Genomic DNA, 20,139 nt, shown 5'->3' on the forward strand with positions numbered 1-20,139 from the left:
AAAGATAGATGGAGGATTTCGGCAAAGCGACCTCTGATCTCACATTAGATAGATGGCGCTTCACATTTTAAGGGTAGTTACGGAAGGAGGCACTCAGTCCTGGCTGATCCACTCTGAGGGGAGGCAACTTCCCCTAAACACTCTAGTGGTCAGGGCCCGGCAAGACGCGTATTCTTGCCATTTCAGGAATGCCAACCCGGAGCGGGCTCAAAGCTCTAGGGCGCATTATACTGCTACACCTGTGGAGTTTCCTAGGCCCCGGGGACAACTGAGTGAGCGGCGGCAAAATCTTCGTGTAGCCATTGTGTTTCCTTCGTGTGTCCTTCTAGCAAACTTCTTAATAAAAAAAAAATCCCATTTTCACGGTGCCTTCTTGTGTGGTTCGGGTCAATCATGTAACCTTTTGTATTTGCTTCGGATGTTGATTGACTTTTGACCATATTCGGGGTCAACTTCGTACTAAACTGAAAATTTCATATTCGCACTGCTACCTTGTGTCAACATCGGGACAGTGTGACGCCACCATTTAATACTAACGTCATCGGGCAAGACAATGGGGAGCTTTAGATTTTCGGCCCGGACGATTGAGACGACGAGTGCGTTTGACGTTGTCCTCTCTCCCTGCGTCGTGCTGAAAAGTAGCTTTAGATTACGCGGGGACGAAACCTACAAGATATAAAATGGCACAACCTATTGGTGCTTCAAGTAGTTCTCTGCGTCGTGAATTGAGCGGACGTAAAAATAGTCCAAAACGCGTCGTGAAAATTAAGAAGTCGCCAGCTATAAAGAGATAGAGTTTGATAAGCGATTTAGCGCATGCTAAGAACAGTTTTTTTTTCCCTCTGAACGTCCCCGTCGCGAAAATCTAAAACGCCCTAGTCATGCAAAGTATACGGCTCTATGTCCCGGTGACTTTGATGACGTTAGGCCGGCGCTCGTTGGACTTGCAGCACACAGATCGGACAAGCTGCGCAATGAAGACCAGAATTTCACACGCCGAGATAACGGACATGCCTATGTATAGTCCCATGAGACCGCCGACACTACCGAATAGGGTTTCGATCTGGGAAAAACGAAAACAGAAAGAACTGAAGTGAATCAACAAGACAACAGCTAAATACAAATAAACCAAATCAAATTGGGTGACATTATACCAATGTTCATATATTACGCCTTTATTTCGTAATGTATTCATTAGTCATTGAATAATAAGATTCTCAATTTTGTGAATGCATACCATTTTTACATAATCTTAATAACGCAACCGCAAGCGGAGCGTATTATGTGATTATGAAAAGATAATAGATCGTAAATCGATCTCAAGATTTTTTCCCAATTCATGTAATGAGAGTCATGAATAGAATGTGAAACAACATTTTATTGCCCGAATCAACATACCGTAATCAGTGGAGTCTCCACCACCCTCTCGAAGTTGAGTTCTTGAAAGAATACCTTGAGTCGCACCAGGTTTTTGCTGATGGAACAACAAGAGTATGCTATGCTGTTCATCTATACAAGAACACTTTCAGGCAATATGCATCAAGCAAGGTAATGGACATTTAGAGATTTCCTGTTGAACAAATTCCATCTGTTTAGCATCTATGCCTTTACCATAATGATAATTCAACATTTATTTGTATCTTTGTTTATAATTAACCTGTGTCTTTATTACATCTTATTATGTTCATCGCATTGTTATACTGATTTCCTGACATCTGTATATACGAACATTTTATTGTATTCCTAATTATTTGTTCGTTAGAAATGAAATAAATCAATTTGAACAACTTGAACATAGTCATCAGGAACGATGGTGTCAACGTCAATTAACTTGGCAACCGCTGTGGCTGGTAAATATTCATTTGTAGGAGGACAAAAATCACAAAATTATAGGACAAATAATGTTATGGGGAATGAGCAGTCAAAGGTTAATCATGACTAGATAACAATTTTGAAATAGTGATGATATCAAGCAATAAGCCGAGATACACATGCATAGTTATGGTTTGTTTATTTTGTTAGCCCAGATTTAGGATTTGTCAGTTCCAAGTGCGAGAATATATCCGACACAAATTCTTACAACATTCAATAAAACAAAAAACAAAAAACCATATCACAACAAACATTTGCTTTGTTAATCATCTGTTTTTCTTTTTTCTTTTTTTTTTGCAGCACTATCATACTAGTTTGGAAAACGATAAGTATGAAGAGTTCGGTCTAACCTGGCGTGCTCCTTGTTTAGTAGGAATCTTGCAGCCTTCTCACTCTTGTTAGCGAGTCGTGTATACAGATGCTCCTAAAAATGACAGAAGTTCGGAGAATTAATCCCGAATAAATGTACACAATAAACACCAATGTCACACAGTAAGATGTTGCGTGTGTGTGTCTGCGTGTGTCTGTGATAGACGGTTTTCTTCTTATTGCTGTAGCTCAATAGATATAATTTACTATTCTCTGCACAGCTTTTGCAGTTGACCCATTTACGGCATGCGTTCAACACTCTTCGGCCCTCTCCCCCCCCCCCCCCCCCCACACACACACGCACGCAAACGAAGGGAAGTTCTAGCGAGTTAAACATTTGTTACTAGCAGTTCGATATTCAGGAAAATTTAAATCCAACTTTGCGTGAATTAGCAGTAACAATATTTAGCAAGCCTAATCCATCATCGCTTTATCTTCTCTATAATTGGCCTACATGCGTACACTGTACATATTCATCTTTTCGTTATCAATATTTTCAGGCAACTTATACTCCGACACGAACGATTAACATTACTAGTAGCCAGATACAATCTGCCTCTTGCATTAGGTGCACTGTATATGGAATGCAATAGCTTTATACGGTGTCAAAAGTCTTTTAATGCGTTAAAAGAAATGCTTACTTCGTATCTTTCGGTGGGCCAGCGTGATGTTGAGATCGTCGGGATATAGACAGTTTCACTGTGCAGATAGGCAATAGGCACGACATGACCGATGAGAAAATCTAGACATGCTTTCATGATCCATACATAAACATAGGATAAGGTCATACGTGTTTTGTTTGTTTGTTTGCATTCCCACCATAACTCTGACTACTATACAAAGATGCTGAACTTCTCTATTCACCATTGTGAAAGAATCTTGAAAAACCTGAAGAGATAATATTTTGAAAATTATAATTTTGGTGGGAAATATTTTATGATATTGTCATCAGCTCCTTTCTCAAGGTTTTACTCATTTTTCAAGGTTGTACCGGTTTCAGTGAGGGATATATTATATATGTTTGCATCCACTTAATATTTTGGCAGACTTATTTATTAACAGCTTGTGACAAAATCAAACAATACTTACAAGCACGGGTTTTCGCACTGGCAGCTGAGTTTGTTCCTAATATACTTCTTCAAGACTGAAGTACGGCAGGCTCCTTTGTATGAATAGATGTAATTGTAAGAAATCGAGAGAATATTGTATGTAGGCCTACATTCTTTTATCTTAAATAAAATCTGAAAATATATTACATTGATACCTATCACTACTAATGGTTCATTTCTTTTAAAAGTCCTCCCACTGTGACAAATATTAGAATATTAAAATCATGCACTTAAATATCTGATTCAGTTTTCAAATATTCGGACACCTTTTTTCACACTCACTCTTTTATTTTATTTGACTACATTATCATTATTATTATTGTTGTTGTTATTGTTATTATTATCATTATCATTTTAATCTTATTTACTCATTTATTTATTCATTCATTTATTCATTCATTCAAGTTCAAGTTCAAGTTCGAATTTATTCGTTTTTCCACAACAAAGTAATATAAACATAAATCTCATTTTCTTGAGTGACAGAAACAATGCATGTAAATTCGTACAAAGAAAACAACAATAATGGGAAAAACTAACAGATCAATACATTGCAATTGTTGCAGAGGTAACGAAAATGAAAGAATTGTCAATATGCACTGTGTGAAAAAACGGGGGGACCCACTAAAAAGACAATGCTTGTAGAGCGTGGGCCCTTCTTGTATTAAAAACTCGATGCAAAATTTGACTGAATATAGCAACAAAGCAGCACGAAAAGTTTGGCATAAAAGTTTAGCAGCCCACTAAGAGACAGACGGACAAACAGATACACACAAAACAATAACAAACAAAATAACGAGCATGAGACAAGACTGGGACAGCAACAAGACTACTTATAGGAAAGAAAACTGACTTGACGACACGACAGGAAACAAGACTATAGCGCGACGAAGAGGTAACAAAATGGACAGGAATATGCAACAGAGACAACGACCCTCGGAGGTTTGAGGAAGAAAGAGAAGAAGAAGAAGAAGAAAAGAAAAAAAATACAACAAACCCTTCAACTGCGAGGTATAAGTTAAAGAAGATCTTATCATAATCAAAGCTTAGGCAAAAGTAACAAAAATAAAAAGAACGGCAATAAAGATTTTGCGGACGGGTAACAAAATAAGCCTATGAACTAATCTGATTCAGGGGGTCGTCATTATAGGATTGCAAAAGAAAAAACTTCAATCTCCTTTTAAAGGAGTATATGGAAGGAGCAGATTTTATATCGTGGTTCAGGGAATTCCAATAATTAGGTCTAGTGTAAATAAGTGTATTCTTTGCTAGAATCGTTCGAAGAAGTGGTAAATGAAACTCGTTAGAGCGTCGGGTGGGGTAATTATGAAATGATTGGGGTTTTTTTTTAACATAGAACCAAAGATAGGTGGCAGTAAACTGTTATCATACATATACATAAATTGGCCTAAGTTGTATAAAAATAATTTGTTAATTTTTAGTAGCTTATTACAGTTAAACAACACATTTGTATGTGAACGAGTGGGAGAATTGGAAATGATACGGAGGGCTTTCTTTCGCAGTAATAATAATAATAGTAGACATTTATAGAGCGCCTTTTCCACTGGATGCAAAGCGCTATGACATGTCATCCCTGGTCGCCATAGGAGATAAAATATATACAAAATACCAGACAGTGACAGTATAAGTCCAGTGCACATGGAGGGACATCAAAATAAATAAGTCTTCAAGTTTTGTTTGAAATGATCGAGTGTGGGTGAAGATTTGAGAAGAGGAGGGAGCTTATTCCACAGCCTAGGAGCACAAGAAGAGAAAGCTGCATCTCCGGCTAGTTTTTTTGTGTGTGGTTGTGTAAAGATAACGGATGATGAAAGACGAATGCGCCTAGAGTGAGAGTGTCGTACCAGACACTCCTCAATGTACTCTGGAGCTCTTTTGTTGACTACTTTGTAGACCAGCAGGAGAAGCTTGAAGGATATTCTTGCTTTGATTGGCAGCCAGTGGAGTTGACGTATAAGAGGAGTGGCATGAGAACGTGAACGAACATGGTACACTAGTCTAGAGGCAGCATTCTGAACTCTCTGTAAGCGATCCGCATCAGCCTGACTGATTCTGCCAAGAAGAGCATTACAGTAGTCAAGTCGCGATAAGACCAATGCACGGACTGCTGCGTGACAAGTAGAAGCATCATTAAATTTTCTGATCTTCCACAGATTTCTGATGTAGTACATGTAGTTAGCTAACTTACAGATCTGTGAAACCTGCATGCTCATCTTTGCATCAGAGGAAAAGATAACTCCAAGATTGCGCACATGATCAGATGGAGAGATGAGAATTGTACCAAGAGCAAGTTTGATGTCCTGTACAAGCTTAAGATGGCGTTGGGAGGCGAGAACAAGAAACTCTGTTTTCTCTTCATTGAGTTTCAGCTTGTTCACAGTCATGCATTCCTGCACTTTACCCACACATCTGGACAGTGCATTCAGAGTGAGGTGAACACTGGAAGGGTCACTGGGGTCAATCTCAAGATAGATTTGCACGTCATCTGCATACATATGATACTTAACATTTTCAGTACGTAGAAGATTTCCAAGAGGACTGGTATACATGGTGAACAATAGGGGCCCAATTACAGATCCTTGTGGAATACCAACTACTGAAGTACCAGTACACTCCCAAGACAAGTGACCAGACACGCAGACACGACTCCTTCGGTTTGTGAGGTAGGAAGCCATCCACTGTAGAGCTGAACCTTTGATACCAAAGGTGTTGTGTAAGCGATCGAGCAGAATTTCATGATTGATTGTATCGAACGCAGCTGACAGGTCAAGCATTACCAGCATAACCCCTTTCCTTTTGTCAATGCTGCGAAGGATATCATCTTGGACTTTGAGGAGGGCTGTCTCACAGCTATGGTTACTCTTATAGGCCGACTGAATGAGACTCGTCCATGTACTTAACAAGCTGAGATGTGACTACACGTTCGATGATCTTGGATTTGAACTCGATATTTTGAAATTGGTCTGTAGTTCTTGAGAATGTCCTTGTCACATGAGGATTTCTTTATCACTGGAATCACAATAGCTTGCTTCAGTGAGTCTGGGAAGGTTCCTGTTGATAGAGAGACATTTACCAAAGCAGTGAGCGAAGGAGCAAGAATCGGAAGATGCTTCTTCAGCAACCATGTAGGTAAAGGATCAAGACAGCAAGTCTTAGAAGGACTCTTCATGATTATCCGTGTAAGTTCAATAGCAGTTACCTCAGAAAAATCAAATTCATGTTGAGTTTGCTGATCTGCGTACATGGGGTTCAAAACCAAGTTGCTGCACTGGTTACTCAGGTCACAGTTAATATCTTTGACCTTATCAGCAAAGAAGGATGCAAACTGGTTGCTCAAATCTACTGGTGAAACATGAGCTGGTAAAACAGTGTCCTTGCGGTTGAGGAGAAAATTAATGATTCCAAAAGCAGACTTAGGAGTGCAGTCTGAAAGCTTTTCCTTGAAGTATTCAGATTTAGCAGTGAGGAGAGCCTTCTTGACCTTGTCCTTTGCGTCGTGGTAAGACCTGAAGTTCTCGGGGGATTTCACTTTGCGCCATCTCCTTTCCGCCCTACGTCGTTCCCGACGGGCAGAGGATATATCCTCATTGTACCACTGAGGATGACGTCTGCGTCTGAATGTCTGCACTGTAACTGGAGCATGATGATCAAGCACAATCGTCACAGCAGAGTTAAAGAAGTCAACAAGTTTATCGACATCTCTACAGTCATCAAGAGAAGCACCCTCATCGAGCAATGTATCAAGATCATTTGAGAAATTCTCATGGTTCATATCCTTGTACTCTCTGAAAGAGAGAGTTTGACAAGATACCTGTGGCTTTGGTATGTTTAGATGAAAACAAATAACATAGTGATCAGATTCACCGTTGTTACAGACCTCAATATCATTCAGAATTGACTCGTCTGATCTGGTGATCAAGGGGTCCAAAGTGTGACCGAGTCTATGAGTGGGTTGATAATGTGCTGGACAAGATCACATGACTCCAAAGCAGAGTTGATTCTACTCACGTCAGCCTGACTTGGACGATCAAAATGAACATTTAGATCCCCACCTATTACCAACTTTCCTGGAAGCAGATTCAGTTCCTGGACAAAATCCTCAAACTCTGCAATGAATGTGGAAGTTTTAAATCCGTTCTTTGCTGACGGTGGAGGCCTGTAAATGATCACATAGTGCAATGTTCGGGAAATGTTAGACACAATAGCATATTCAAACGTAGAAACAGTAAGTACATGTAAAACATCCTTATTGTGTACAAGTTTGAGTTCCTTCTTTGCAAGGATACCTATACCACCATGATGCCCTGGATCGATGGTTGCTGGACGAGATACATTGATGAAAGTGTACCCAGGTGGAGTCAGTTCTCCTGTGACAACTGTATCCTCGGCAGGGAGCCACGTCTCAAGGAGAAACAGCACATCTATGTCCTTCTCAAGAACAAAGTCACACACAAAGTGATTCTTATTATAAACAGAGTGAGCATTCCAATATACTACCTTGAGAATATCTACATCAACACTTTTACAAGCTTGACTGGATGGGCTGACATGTTTGAATTCACGTCTATGCATGTGACAGCCAGCCCGCTTGCCTCTCGCATGGAATATGCCATTTTCTTTCAAGACAATGTAAGCTTCTACAGGAATTGTCCTGCTTGCATGACCACTTAGAGAAAACAGCTGTGATCTGGTGTACTTGAAAGAGGTAGAAAGTCTTGGCTGAATAGCTCCATTGTTGCAGCAGTCTATTGACTGCAGATCACTACCCTCCATTTGGATGATAGTGTTCCATGTAATCTGGCTTCCACTGAGTATCCATAGGCCTCTGCTGGAACATGTAGACATACAGAGCATAGACAGGGTAAACCAGGTCAAAATCTTGATACTAAAATCCATGCTGGCAGAATGATGAAAAATGCTGGAACTTGTCCTGAAGGATCACTGCACTGTACACTAGCACTGGTAAATGTAAAATACAAAACTCCATTATGGAAATGACACAAATGGGATGTCATTCAGGGAGCACACTTTGCTATGTGGCAGCAGGAATACAGCGCCCTCCAAGTAATAACACTCTATTCAGCAGCGTCTGATGTGTGATGTGTATTGCCCCAAGCTAAAATTCCATTAAGAAGGTAAGGGACTATCAAGAGGAGTATAACACAAGTAATGTCTTTTCAGGAATATAAGATTTTAGTCTGTTCATAACACCTATATTACGAGAAATGATTTTGCAAATACGATCAATATGTATTTTTCAAGAAAGTTTGTTATCTACAGAAATACCAAGAAATTTAAAATATGACACACTTTCTAAATTACAATCATCCAGAACTATTTCTGAATTCAAAAAATCAACAGTATTGCTGAAAAGCATATATCTTGTTTTGTTTTTTAACATTCAATGACAACTTGTTAGCTCTGACCCAGTTGGTCACTTTTTTCAATTCTGTATTAACTTGTTAAACAAGAACATCGATATCGTTATGGGCAAGAAAAACACTGGTGTCATCAGCATAGTGTATAAAGGAAAGTACCTCTGAAAACAGAGGAAAAATCATTGATATATATTATGAATAGCAGCGGCCCTAAAAGACTTCCCTGTTTTAGTTTTATTTTTTATCTTTTTTTTTCGGTGGCCAGGCAATATAATTTGGTGTTATGGTTAGCTCACCATGATATTATCTTTCCTCAAAAAAAGGGAGTGGCCCGAAATTGATTTCTGCTGGCCCGGGGCACCACTAATATCGAGCCTGGACATGATTATGCAAATTAGAGGCGGTTATGACGTATCTACCTCACAGGTTTTCCATTGTATAAGCCAGTTTGTAGTTTGACTGTGCGCATGAACAGAGAAATGGTCATTTGTACTGACAGGTATACTAGTAATTGATTCTAAATTCACTGAGATAAGTATCTGTGATGAAAATTCATGTAAGCCTTATAAATGGGACTTGCCAGCACGTCACCTGACAGCAAGCTTGGTATTTGACAACACTGGTTGAAAAGTTTGTTTCTACATTCAATCCAGAGATCCAACAAACCAACTCATAATAATTGTCACGTTTTTATTTTTGTGAGAACCAAGGAGAGTGGTAAGGCCATATCCTCATTACCTGCTCTAATTGTATACGCGGAGACAAATATCACCTTTTGAAAGCATAGTCTTAAGAAACATAACTTCCATACTTCTGTTAGGATTTTACCTTTTCTACTAGTCTGGATCGGGTCTATCTACACAGTCAATAATGAATGCACTGTAAAGATTATCCATGTTGCTTCTTTGGTTGATGACTTACTAAAAAATAATTCTTTAATTTAACTGTTGTACTATTATAAATGGCAGTGAGAGTCACTGAGGGAAAATATAAAATATGCATGTTCATTTTGCTTGTGATACTCATTATCATCTATACCCAGATAGAATATAGTTCTGAAATACATTATTAAAGGCGTCAAGGCCGTATCAGTTTTGACGAATGAGTGCAATGTCAACTGAGGGCTATAATATCATCTTCAGTAAAAGTTGAAGCTCTTTGATACAGCTTCGTCATCAACAACAAAAATCGTGCTTGACCTTAGATTGGTTTATAGTCTTGGACTGTTCCAAAATTAAATTTGTTCCCGTCGAGACACCATCAAACTTTAAAATCTAGAGCTACTACAATTTCCTATGCTGTTCCTGTTTGCCCACCGCCTAGGCTTACAAAGGCGCGATTCTGACGAGCTGCAGTATGACTATACATACACCAGTCAGCTCAGCAGTCACTCAGAATCGCGCCATCTCTTGACAGGTAATTGAAGAATCACATACGAATGGCTAAAATACGTCGCATGCTCGGGGTCATCCCAGGAGACAGACACGAGTCATGCAACCCACGAATTTGACATTGAAAAAAGGTTCATGAGACATACACCCCACGAGTCATACAGCCCATGAGTGCGACACCAGGCTCATGAGTTAGAAACTAGGTACAAACAGCCTACAAATTCGGTCTCGTGGCCTTGTTTGCTTAGTGTCTAACTCATGGGCTGTATGACTTGTGGGCTCAAACCGGCTGTATAACTCGTGGAAAGTATGAATCACGGATTGCATGACTCGTGGGCTGCATGGTGGAGGTCGGTCTCGTGACGTGCACCCGCATGCTCGACTATGCCATAAGGCCAGGGAAAATGATTGTGTGCGAACGTGAAACGAGAGTATTGAGGCTTACGTTCTGTTTGATTGATGGGGGAGCACATGGTACCGTTGACGAGGATGTCGGTGACACATTTGCACTGCTTCAACATCGCTTTTTCCAGGCACATCTTCGAGCATGAACGCTGGGAAAAGTTGTACATTTGCGGATTGTAGTATTCCTGATTTCCGTCCACGCAGTCACCGTACGGATCCTCGAGACGGGTGATATAACTCTGAAAAAACAAAACGAAACAAAACAAAACAAAACAGCTGGAAAAGTCAAACTAACTGTGTCATGTTATTCATGTAGGAGTCATAGATGGTATCTATTTCGCATGATTTGGAACTGAATGAATATTATGACGTTACATCATTGTACTGGGTACGCACCTTTGCTTTCAGTGCCTATTCAGTGGACCTTACTTGCCTAGTATCGAGTTCAGGGGCTGCATGTCTTTTGGGTTTTGAACTCGTGACGTGCACTGTGACCGTGCATCACAAAACAAAACAAAGAATAAAATCGCACGTCCTGATCATACGTGCGAACTCAAAATTAGGTGAGACGGGCCAGTCAATCTAGTCAATTTTGAGTTGTTCATATTTTCTGAAGGTGTGGGATCATAGAAGGAAAAGGAATTTGTATTTTTAGCATTTTTTGGAAAATTTTTTGGGGGGTAGAGTAATGAGATTTGGTATGTCTTACAGGTCCCTGTTCATTTCTTTACAAATCCTCTACACACTCTTCACTTTAAACTCTAATCGTGTTTGAAAAACACTGTTACTACTTTGAAAGCTGGTAGTAGTCATGGATAGAATGTGTTTATAGAGTATGCTTAGTTTCAGCTAAATCCAATAATACTTCAATTGTTGTTGGTCTGGAGTTTTACATCTTGCATTTTTGTCGCAGTCATTGCACCGAGCACAGTTTGGTAAAAATCAAGCGCCTGAATAGACCCTAAGAAACACTTCAGAGTCTATTTTCTCAGTAATACACACTTTTCAAGAGTGTGCTTTTCTTTCCATGATTTGGATGGGTAAGGAGAGTTTATTTGAGTTGACTTATACATGGATTCTTTGAATCTGCTCTTTCAGAATCTGCCCTTAACTAAGAATTCATGTTAGGAAACTTTTCTTGTCATTGTTTGTTTGTTTGTTTGTTTGTTTTTGCTTGTGTTTGTTTGATGCAGGGTCATATATGCCGTGTGTACATACCCTTCTAAGTCCAATGGATGTTGCCTGTCCTGTCGACACGGAGATACCGTCGTCTTCGGGGAAGGCGAACACGGATGGATCTTGGATGGCTACTACCACCCCTGCCTCTGGGGTGAGGACACCGATGTACTCCGGCTGCTCCACAAGCAAAGTCAGGTGTAAACCTACCATTTTCAATGGCCAGAAGAAATGGAGACAGGAAGAGAGATATTTATATGAAAGGATACAAGGAGCGCGATAAAATATACTTATATCAGTGGCTTGTTTGAGATACATATCAATATGTGCGAGGTTTTGAGGGATAAGATGAAAAAAAAAAAACTTATTCAAATTGGCTGCAATATGTAGGAATGTAACATTATAGTCATAGTCCCCTCATAAAAAGGAATTCTATGATATAATATCGGTTGGAATTCCTCTGATAAGAAGGAGCAGAATTTTATAACACAACTGTCAAGACTCAGAGAATTTTATCAAAAATGTAAAAAGATTAATGATGTGGTGAAATTGTGAAGTCTTGCTGATTTTCACTAAACACTTTTCGAGCAGCAATCTCAAAACATGTTTTATAGTTTGTACATAAAATCTTGAAATTTCCCGTTGCTGCTTTTTGTGTGTTTTCAAAAGCGACTATGTCCTATGTCCTAGTCTCAAATATCTTATACATCTGACTAATCATTATTGTTATACGTAATACTTTTCAAGCAGAAAGAAGCAGAAAGAAAGATGATAATTTTCGTCATTTTTCTTTATACAATCAATGGAAATTGTGGACTATGACATCATTACCTCACTTATTTGCACATCCATATTATTATTTTTTTTTAGAACTGTTCGGCACAAATTAGTGAGTTCTCAAAATCTTATAACTTCCCTTTGCCTATTGTATCCAATTATTATCAAATTTCTACTGTTGGGCCTAGAACATCTAAAGGGGTGGCACATTTTGGGTTGAAATGGGGTTTAGGAATTTCCAATGGTTTTTGATAAATAATTTTGTAGATAATGACAACCTTTTATGAAATATGAAAGACCACATAATTCTAATCGGAATTCAAAATCTATTTAATGAAAATTGGCGTTGAAATGGCTGAGATATCTAAATCAAAGTAGTCCTAAAAAAAGATGGGACCCATCAGGATTGCTTTGCTTTTCTTTTATAGTAGCTGATTTTAAAGTTGATCGCGTGAACATAAAGTCCAATAAGTATTCAAGAAGTCCGTTATGATACATTACTTCTCTTTTCACGGAATTACACAAAGAAAATACATAGTAACTATTCCAGTAGAGTGTGGCAATAAAAATCCACTAAAAAATAAATAAAATGATACATATACATTGTACGCAAAAAAGACTAGACTTTCACGAAATAAGTCACCCCTGAATAAACGACCTTCTTCTTACCGTACTGCGAGCCCGTTCTACTCGTTTTGATCACAGAAGCATTTTTCAACTTGTTGGCGTCATTGAACACGAAACAATTGCCATAGCGAATGTTTTGTATCCGGCTAAAGTTTCTGCGCAGGAAGTGAGAATAAAGGGGTTAAAAGAGATAGCACGAGGAGGGGAAGATGCAAACATTATTCTCAATAACAACAAAAAAGTGGAAGTATAGCTAAGTTGGCGGTTCCGCAATTTTGGAGGAAAGACTAATAGTGAAAAAACAAATCTTTGAATCATTTCAACGTTGTTTACTTTGACAATTTTCTCTTGTTAAATAACAGTGTCGATGGTATGGTAAAAGAAAACATCTAAAATGTATAAGAATAATTCTTTCTACCATCTCAGACGATTAACTAAGCGGTGGCACTAACAGTGAGTTAAGGGGTTTCAATCTCTTTGCGACTGTAGGCTTTCTTTAACAACGAGAATCATTCACTTGTGAACACATCCCTTTGCAAAACAGATCGTTCATCATTTAGATAGCTACTTCCTTTTATGTCGCCTTCTGTACGACACGATTTCATGTGGGTACCAGCTGAAAACATGTTTTTGGTTTATACAGTTCGACACAAGACTATAGGCAAAAGTGAAAGTTGATTATACGCACTTGTGTGAACACGGATCCCCGTCAAAGCTGCACTGTTGGATCAAGTCCACGCCTGTGTGCCCGTACGCCTTAAGCTCCTCGCGCGTTGGTCTCACGGCAGCCTGCAGGTCGGTGAAGTCGGACGACTGTGAACGCTCATAGAAAGACTTCCAATCGTCGGGGTCCTTAACGCCATCCCAGCTGGGATAGTCCACGAGTCCCGACGAGATTGAGGCTTCATCCTCGTCAACTTCGCGCCGTCTACGTCGGCGATTAAGAGACTGTGAGGTGGTAGTAGAGGACGAGTCCGTTTCGTAGAACCAGTCGTAGTCATAATCGTCGCCATGGATGTCTTCGTACAGTGCGTCCAATCCTACCAGTCCTTGGAAACGCGTCCCTGGAAAGGTTACATTGTAAACGATGACATGCATCGTATCTTTCTCAACCAGCATTATGCATGCTAATTTATGATATGTCATATAACATAAATTATTAGATTTTGATAGATGGATAGATAAATGGATAGATTCGATAGATGGATGAATTTCAATTTTAATTTCAATTCTGTTTTCGTATTTCTCGATGGAAAATTACATAAATCAGGCAGGCATAACATTTCTTTTTCTTTTTTACACTTTCAGATCAGACGATTTGAATGTTCGTCACATCTTTTCTTTTCTTTTTTCTTTGGTCATGTTGGTAGGCCTATACACGTACGATCTATGGAAGATTGTACGAAGTGACTTGGCTTATTTGCATATCGTATTAACGATGCTTCGCAATTTCGTATAACTTTCCTACACTTAATCCGATAACGGTCATAATTTCACTATTGTATTACATTACTATTGTATTGTATTACTTTTCTCCTCTATGACATCATTAAAAAGCAAGGAACATTCTTGTCTTTGTCGTCTTTCCCCTTGGTTTTCATACCGTTTACTTTGCTTTTCCTCATCATATTGAGGTTGCAAATGGTGATGGCTGGGAAAATGAGCTCCGACTTGGTGATGAGAGAGATTTTCGTGGTCGTCGGTCGGTGGAAATAGTCGATGACGATTATGGAGCCCTGGTACAGCAGCGCACCGAGGGCCGTCAGTGTGATGACGGCCCAGAAGAGACGGGAAAGACGCGACCGATCGCACCTCAAGATCCGCGTGACGCCGTGCGTGGTCGCATTGTCGACGAAGTTCTGGACGATTTCTGCGGGACTCTTTCGAGAGCGGAAATCGTTCCTCTTGCGTTCGATGTCAGGATCTCCTTTAAGAGAGGTACCGAGGTCGTGTCCTTTTTCTCCTGTTCTCATGTCCATCTCCATATTTTCAAGACCAAATTGATATCTTTGACGGAAGAGAAAACCGATCACAAGAGGGAAAGACAGAGAGAGGTATTTGTGAAGAGTAAGCGAAGAAATGAAATCAAACACAATGAATATACCGAGGAAAAACATGAAAACACGTAATATCGGTAACATTTAACTGAGTAAACAATCGATCCTGATTTCAAAGCGAGAGGGTGCTAAAATTGGTTTTCTTGTAACAAGTCATCTGATCAATTTTGAAATTGCTTATAAACATTTAATGGTAAAAACATAATGTGATTCCTGTTAACTATTGTTTTGAGGCTCTTTATAATTATCAAAATACATTTTCCCTATATAATAGCTGAGTTCGATATCCATTTATTTTTCTTTTTGTCTCTAATTTTCTGTTCCATTACCAATACTGCGTTTCCTTGTGGAACTTCTACTTCCTTACCTTTGATGGCATAAAGAAATTTCCTTATACCTGTATTTTTTTTTGGACGAGTAGATAGTAGAAAGTAAAAACCTATTTTGTGTATTTTGTTCACACATACACTTATGACAAGTAAAATAAAAGATATAGTATAACAATTTACTACAGAGTGATGATAACACATGTCAGAAATCCAAATAATGGTCACTTTCTTTCACACAACGATGCTACAACTATGCAATCGTTCCCCTCTTTCTTTCATACAGCTTATTTATATCGTAATACTTCTTAATGATAATTTAAAAACGTATAGAAGTTTCAACTCTTTAAAAAAAAGTCTATCTTCTTCAGCTAACATCTTCTTAGTATGCTTCCTTATTTCAGAAAGGACTTTACTTCTGCTCTGTCAGTAACTAATGATTGGTATTTTACTTCACTTCACAACATAAAAGTTAATGAAAACAGGACTTAATGGAATAATGTACAGAAATTATCAACCAAAACTCTAAACAAAAATATAGAAATAGACGTGAGTTGACATTGCATTACGGGGGAAACAAATATAAGATATCGGAAATATCAGCTATAGAAAGTGCAGATGGTCGCTTATTCAGTATAGCTTGAAGGAATGACCGGCTTTATTTGATACACTGTAGCGTGGAAGAGGGCTGTATGATTCATAGATATTGCTTGAGGTTGTAAATTGGAGTAAAGTGCAGTGGTGCTAGTAAACAATGCATGCACGTGCTAGTAATGATGCACTTGGGCATAGATGATAAAGTATATTACATTATATTTTATTACAATATAATATATTATGGTAAAATATTGTACGGTATATTTTAATAGGTCTATGGTAAATCTTGCAAGTAAACTCCCCGACTTATACCGTATAGTATGCAGACCAGTATCTTGAGAGATGAACAGATACAGGAAAATATATACAGGTGAATGAATGTATCAGTGCATTACGTATAAATGAAAAAAAAAATAACAAAAAGAATCCATCGAGATTCGAAGCCGAAATCTCTGAAATTCTAATCCGGTGCTCTCATAAACCAACTGATCTATGAAGCGACCTGGAATATTTTCGTCCCGTCCTAGAAACCCCTTAATTCTCGATACACGTGGGGTCAGATTGAGCTTACACAGACCTGACATATGCCCGAAAGATAGAAATCGATTGGGAGATAAACACAAGGGATCACCGAAACGATGCAGCTTTTGAATAATAAATGCAAACAAAGAGAAACTGACTAAAAATGTATATAAGCATGGAAGACGTACGTTTCTGATCAATTTCCCTTTGTTTGCATGCAGTAAACTAAATGCTGATAACAATGATATTATTTAAAAAAAAAAAAAAACGTGTCAAGGCTCATGGAAAAAAAAGAGAATGTGTTCACTTGACACCAGAGATTGTCTCAGCTGCATACTTATTACTTGATGACAATCCGACGTGAGGTTAATGAATCCACCGTATAGAGGCCCCAATCAGCGAATGCCTTTGGAAGCATCATAATGCATACATGTGTGAATGAATGGAATCAGTCCTGGCGGTGTCCAATACTGTAATTACCCTACCGAGGTCATTTCCAGGAAGAAAAAAGCGAAGTGTTCGTAATCACCACGCAGGATATTTCAAGCCGTCCAGTTCTCTGGGATGATCATTTTCGTCATCCCTTAATTTACCGTGGAGGCTATTTGAACAAGAATGATTCAATGCAATAAGTCACGTACAATCAACGTGTCACAGTGCCAAACGCTTCCAAGGGATGTAGAAGCATGATGTTTATCATGACATCCTATTAGAAAAGCAATGAGAAATATACAATCCAATTTCCACTTTGTTGAAAAGGTATTTATCTTCAACCAGTTCATAATTCTGTACTGTTTGCTATGTTTACCATCAAATATTAGCGCTTCTATGCTGGTAAATTGACCTACTAAAATACTTCGTTCGATTACTGTAATTGATCCGACATTAACAACATACAACAAATACAATAAATGCAGAATAATTACACACTATGTATGGAATGTCACCCAGCAAGGGGATATGAAATATTGTAGCACTAGAAACGTTTGTGTCACACCGGAATGACTAAATAAAGAGAAAGTAACGAAAATAAAATCGCTTTTATTATTGTTTATTGTTGTTGTAGTTGTTGTTTTGGGGGGATGGGTGGGGGGTCTTTTTCCGCATACAAGAATAACCTTCGGACTGAAAGCTGATTTGATTGGTAGCAGCGTGTTGTTTTGTTTTTAGAAGATGACATTGGTCTCAACAAGTTAATATCTCGTCTGTTTGTCTTATGTTTGCTTGGAGTTGAACTTAATTTGGAAATCTCTATAAGCACCCGTCAGCAAGTGTACCCGGGGTACAGGGGAGTGGAGAGATATGAGGGCCATATGCCTTCTTCGCAGATCAGACGTTGGAATTTGCCCCGTTTTTTTGTTTTTTTTTATTTTTTTTTAACTAGTTCATTCAATTTTATTTCATCGGCAAGCAATTTCATGAGTTTCTCACACAAGGGTGTAAAAAAGGCATTCAAATAAAAAATACAAGTGCGACACATTCAAATTCGCATCAACACCGCCGTGGAGAGCATTTAAAACTTCTCAATAAGGCAAACAGTTACAAAATATCAGTTTCAGTTTAGTTTAGTTTCAGTTTCAGTTTAGTTTATTTTGCACCAAGCATTAAAAATATACAAAGCATACAATAAAACATGAGTGTACAAAATGAGATACAAAAGGAGAAAAAAATCATAGGACATACGACATACAATTAGAAATAATGTGGCGGTATGACTACATACAAAGACAATGCCATTGGTGGGGGAAGCAGCAAGAAAGGAAAAGCCCTTGTGAGTAGCTGACCCATTGTACTGTAACATACATACCTTTGACAGATTTAAGAACAAAAAATGTCAGTTAAGTTGACAAAACAGAACAAGTCAAACCAATGCAATCATTACAAAAGAAAACTACGGAGGTATGGACGATAAGAACACAGAAAACAGCAACAACAAAAATGCTCTGCTTGTTTATTTGCTGGCAATTGATAATTCATAGAGTTTTCCTCGAGCTTACTAAATAAACGATTGATGATAAGCATTTTTCAGAGAACCAATTTCGAAGCGCTATATCAAATGAATGCCCGCGTACAATCAATGACAATCTTATAAACGCAGATGAATGCGATGGAAGTTGTCTATTCCACGTATTCTATTTTTCAAATTCATGAATAAACATGTGGAAGTATACAGTCCAGTCTGGGAGGTGAGACGAATTTCTCACCTCTCTGGTCCAGTTTACGAAAAGTGTGGTTCTAGATGATGTGAGTGATTTTAACCTTAACTTTTGCAAGGTACGTAAATCTTATACCTAGTTCCAAAATAATTAAGTGAAATGAATATATATGCTGTCATTGTTTATATACCTTACGAGCTGTATGTAATTATGAGAAGTAATTTTTACACAGTACATATCGTATTGTTGGCATCTGTTTTCATCATTTTTTAATGTTTAAAATCATGCCGTTCATGTCATTTGACGTGATATGTGTTTTTATAGCAAATAAATACCTTTTGATAAAACTTGAGTATTTGCCTGTCGAAAGAGCGAGAGTGAAGAGTCAAAGCCAACGTTATCATTTAATTTGTTTCTTATTTGCTTGTTATCTCTAGAACCGATAATTATCAAAGCCTGCAAGGACGAGTTACATCAGACGATGTCAGCTGAATGTAATACTTGCGGGTGAGACAAACCGAGCTTTTATTACTGATAGACGGTCATTCGTTTACGATGCGATGGTCACTCAATTTCTGACGTTTAGCACTCTTTTACTTATGCAAATTAAGGTAATATGAGTATTGACACAAACCTTGGAAACCATCTCACTGCCGTCTGTAATTTGCACTTATCTGACCCGGCAAATTACTGACAATACAACCTTTTTGTATTTCACCCTTGGCACTTTGACAGGTTTACTGCGTCAAGGCTGCGTGAAATGACTGTTGGAGATCTCCTCTTATTAGACGAACCACTGTTTTTGCAGTAAGTCTGCCCCATCATGCTCCAATGAGTGTGGGCGAAAAGAAAGGTAAACATTTTTTTTCTTGTGTTTCCCTGACGATGACTGATTAAAAGTTTGTTTCACTGTCATATCAGTTGCCTTTTTCCATGCAATCATCTAGCATTTAATCAGTAGCACTACCTATAGCAATTTAATCCAGCGTGAGAATTTTATTATTATGATGGATATTTGACGCTCTAGTCTCTAGTGCCAAGGTCATGATCCAGAAATGAAAACATGCGATTACTTCTTTGGAAAATTAAATAGGAGTCTGCCAGTAATCCACGTGGTAGTTGAACATGGAAGGACAAGACCCATAAGAATAATAGATTAAAGGGATAGTATAGTATATGGTGGACATGAGGATTGGGCTTTTAATTCTTTTATGGGGTATACAAAAAAAAAACACCTATGTAATACAGAACATTTCTAACAGGAATTCAAATATTATCTAATAAAAATTGGTTTTGGAATTAACTGCTGAGACATCCAAAAGCAAAGTAAAACAAAGCGATCTTAATAAAGAGCGGGTC

At 38.4% G+C, this 20,139-nt stretch overlaps 1 protein-coding gene across 1 annotated transcript; it reads right to left on the bottom strand.

The window, feature by feature from the left end:
* Window positions 1-717: 717 nt before the first annotated feature.
* Window positions 718-15,107, bottom strand: LOC139726473 (epithelial sodium channel subunit gamma-2-like). The gene is made up of 10 exons (XM_071637427.1): window positions 14,726-15,107; window positions 13,811-14,186; window positions 13,165-13,277; window positions 11,761-11,924; window positions 10,583-10,781; window positions 3,331-3,403; window positions 2,883-2,940; window positions 2,223-2,296; window positions 1,399-1,474; window positions 718-1,063 (listed from the first exon to the last, which is right to left on the bottom strand). The coding sequence occupies exons 1-10, from the start codon at window positions 15,105-15,107 to the stop codon at window positions 899-901; spliced, it is 1,680 nt and encodes a 559-aa protein (XP_071493528.1). The 3' UTR covers window positions 718-898.
* Window positions 15,108-20,139: the final 5,032 nt, after the last annotated feature.

The sequence above is a fragment of the Diadema antillarum genome, unplaced genomic scaffold (genome assembly GCF_040938485.1).
Source record: "Diadema antillarum isolate AM-2024a unplaced genomic scaffold, OU_Dant_1.0 seq00000085_RagTag, whole genome shotgun sequence".
Taxonomy (NCBI): domain Eukaryota; kingdom Metazoa; phylum Echinodermata; class Echinoidea; order Diadematoida; family Diadematidae; genus Diadema; species Diadema antillarum.

What these genes read in the sequence shown, in the direction of transcription:
- LOC139726473 (XM_071637427.1), bottom strand. Translation starts at nt 15,107, where the DNA reads ATGGAGATGGACATGAGAACAGGAGAAAAAGGACACGACCTCGGTACC. An exon ending in CATCCATTGGACTTAGAAGG is followed by an intron (nt 10,782 to 11,760) that starts GTATGTACACAC and finishes TTGTTTTTTCAG; the next exon opens with AGTTATATCACCCGTCTCGA. An exon ending in CTAAACAAGGAGCACGCCAG is followed by an intron (nt 1,475 to 2,222) that starts GTTAGACCGAAC and finishes TTGTTCCATCAG; the next exon opens with CAAAAACCTGGTGCGACTCA.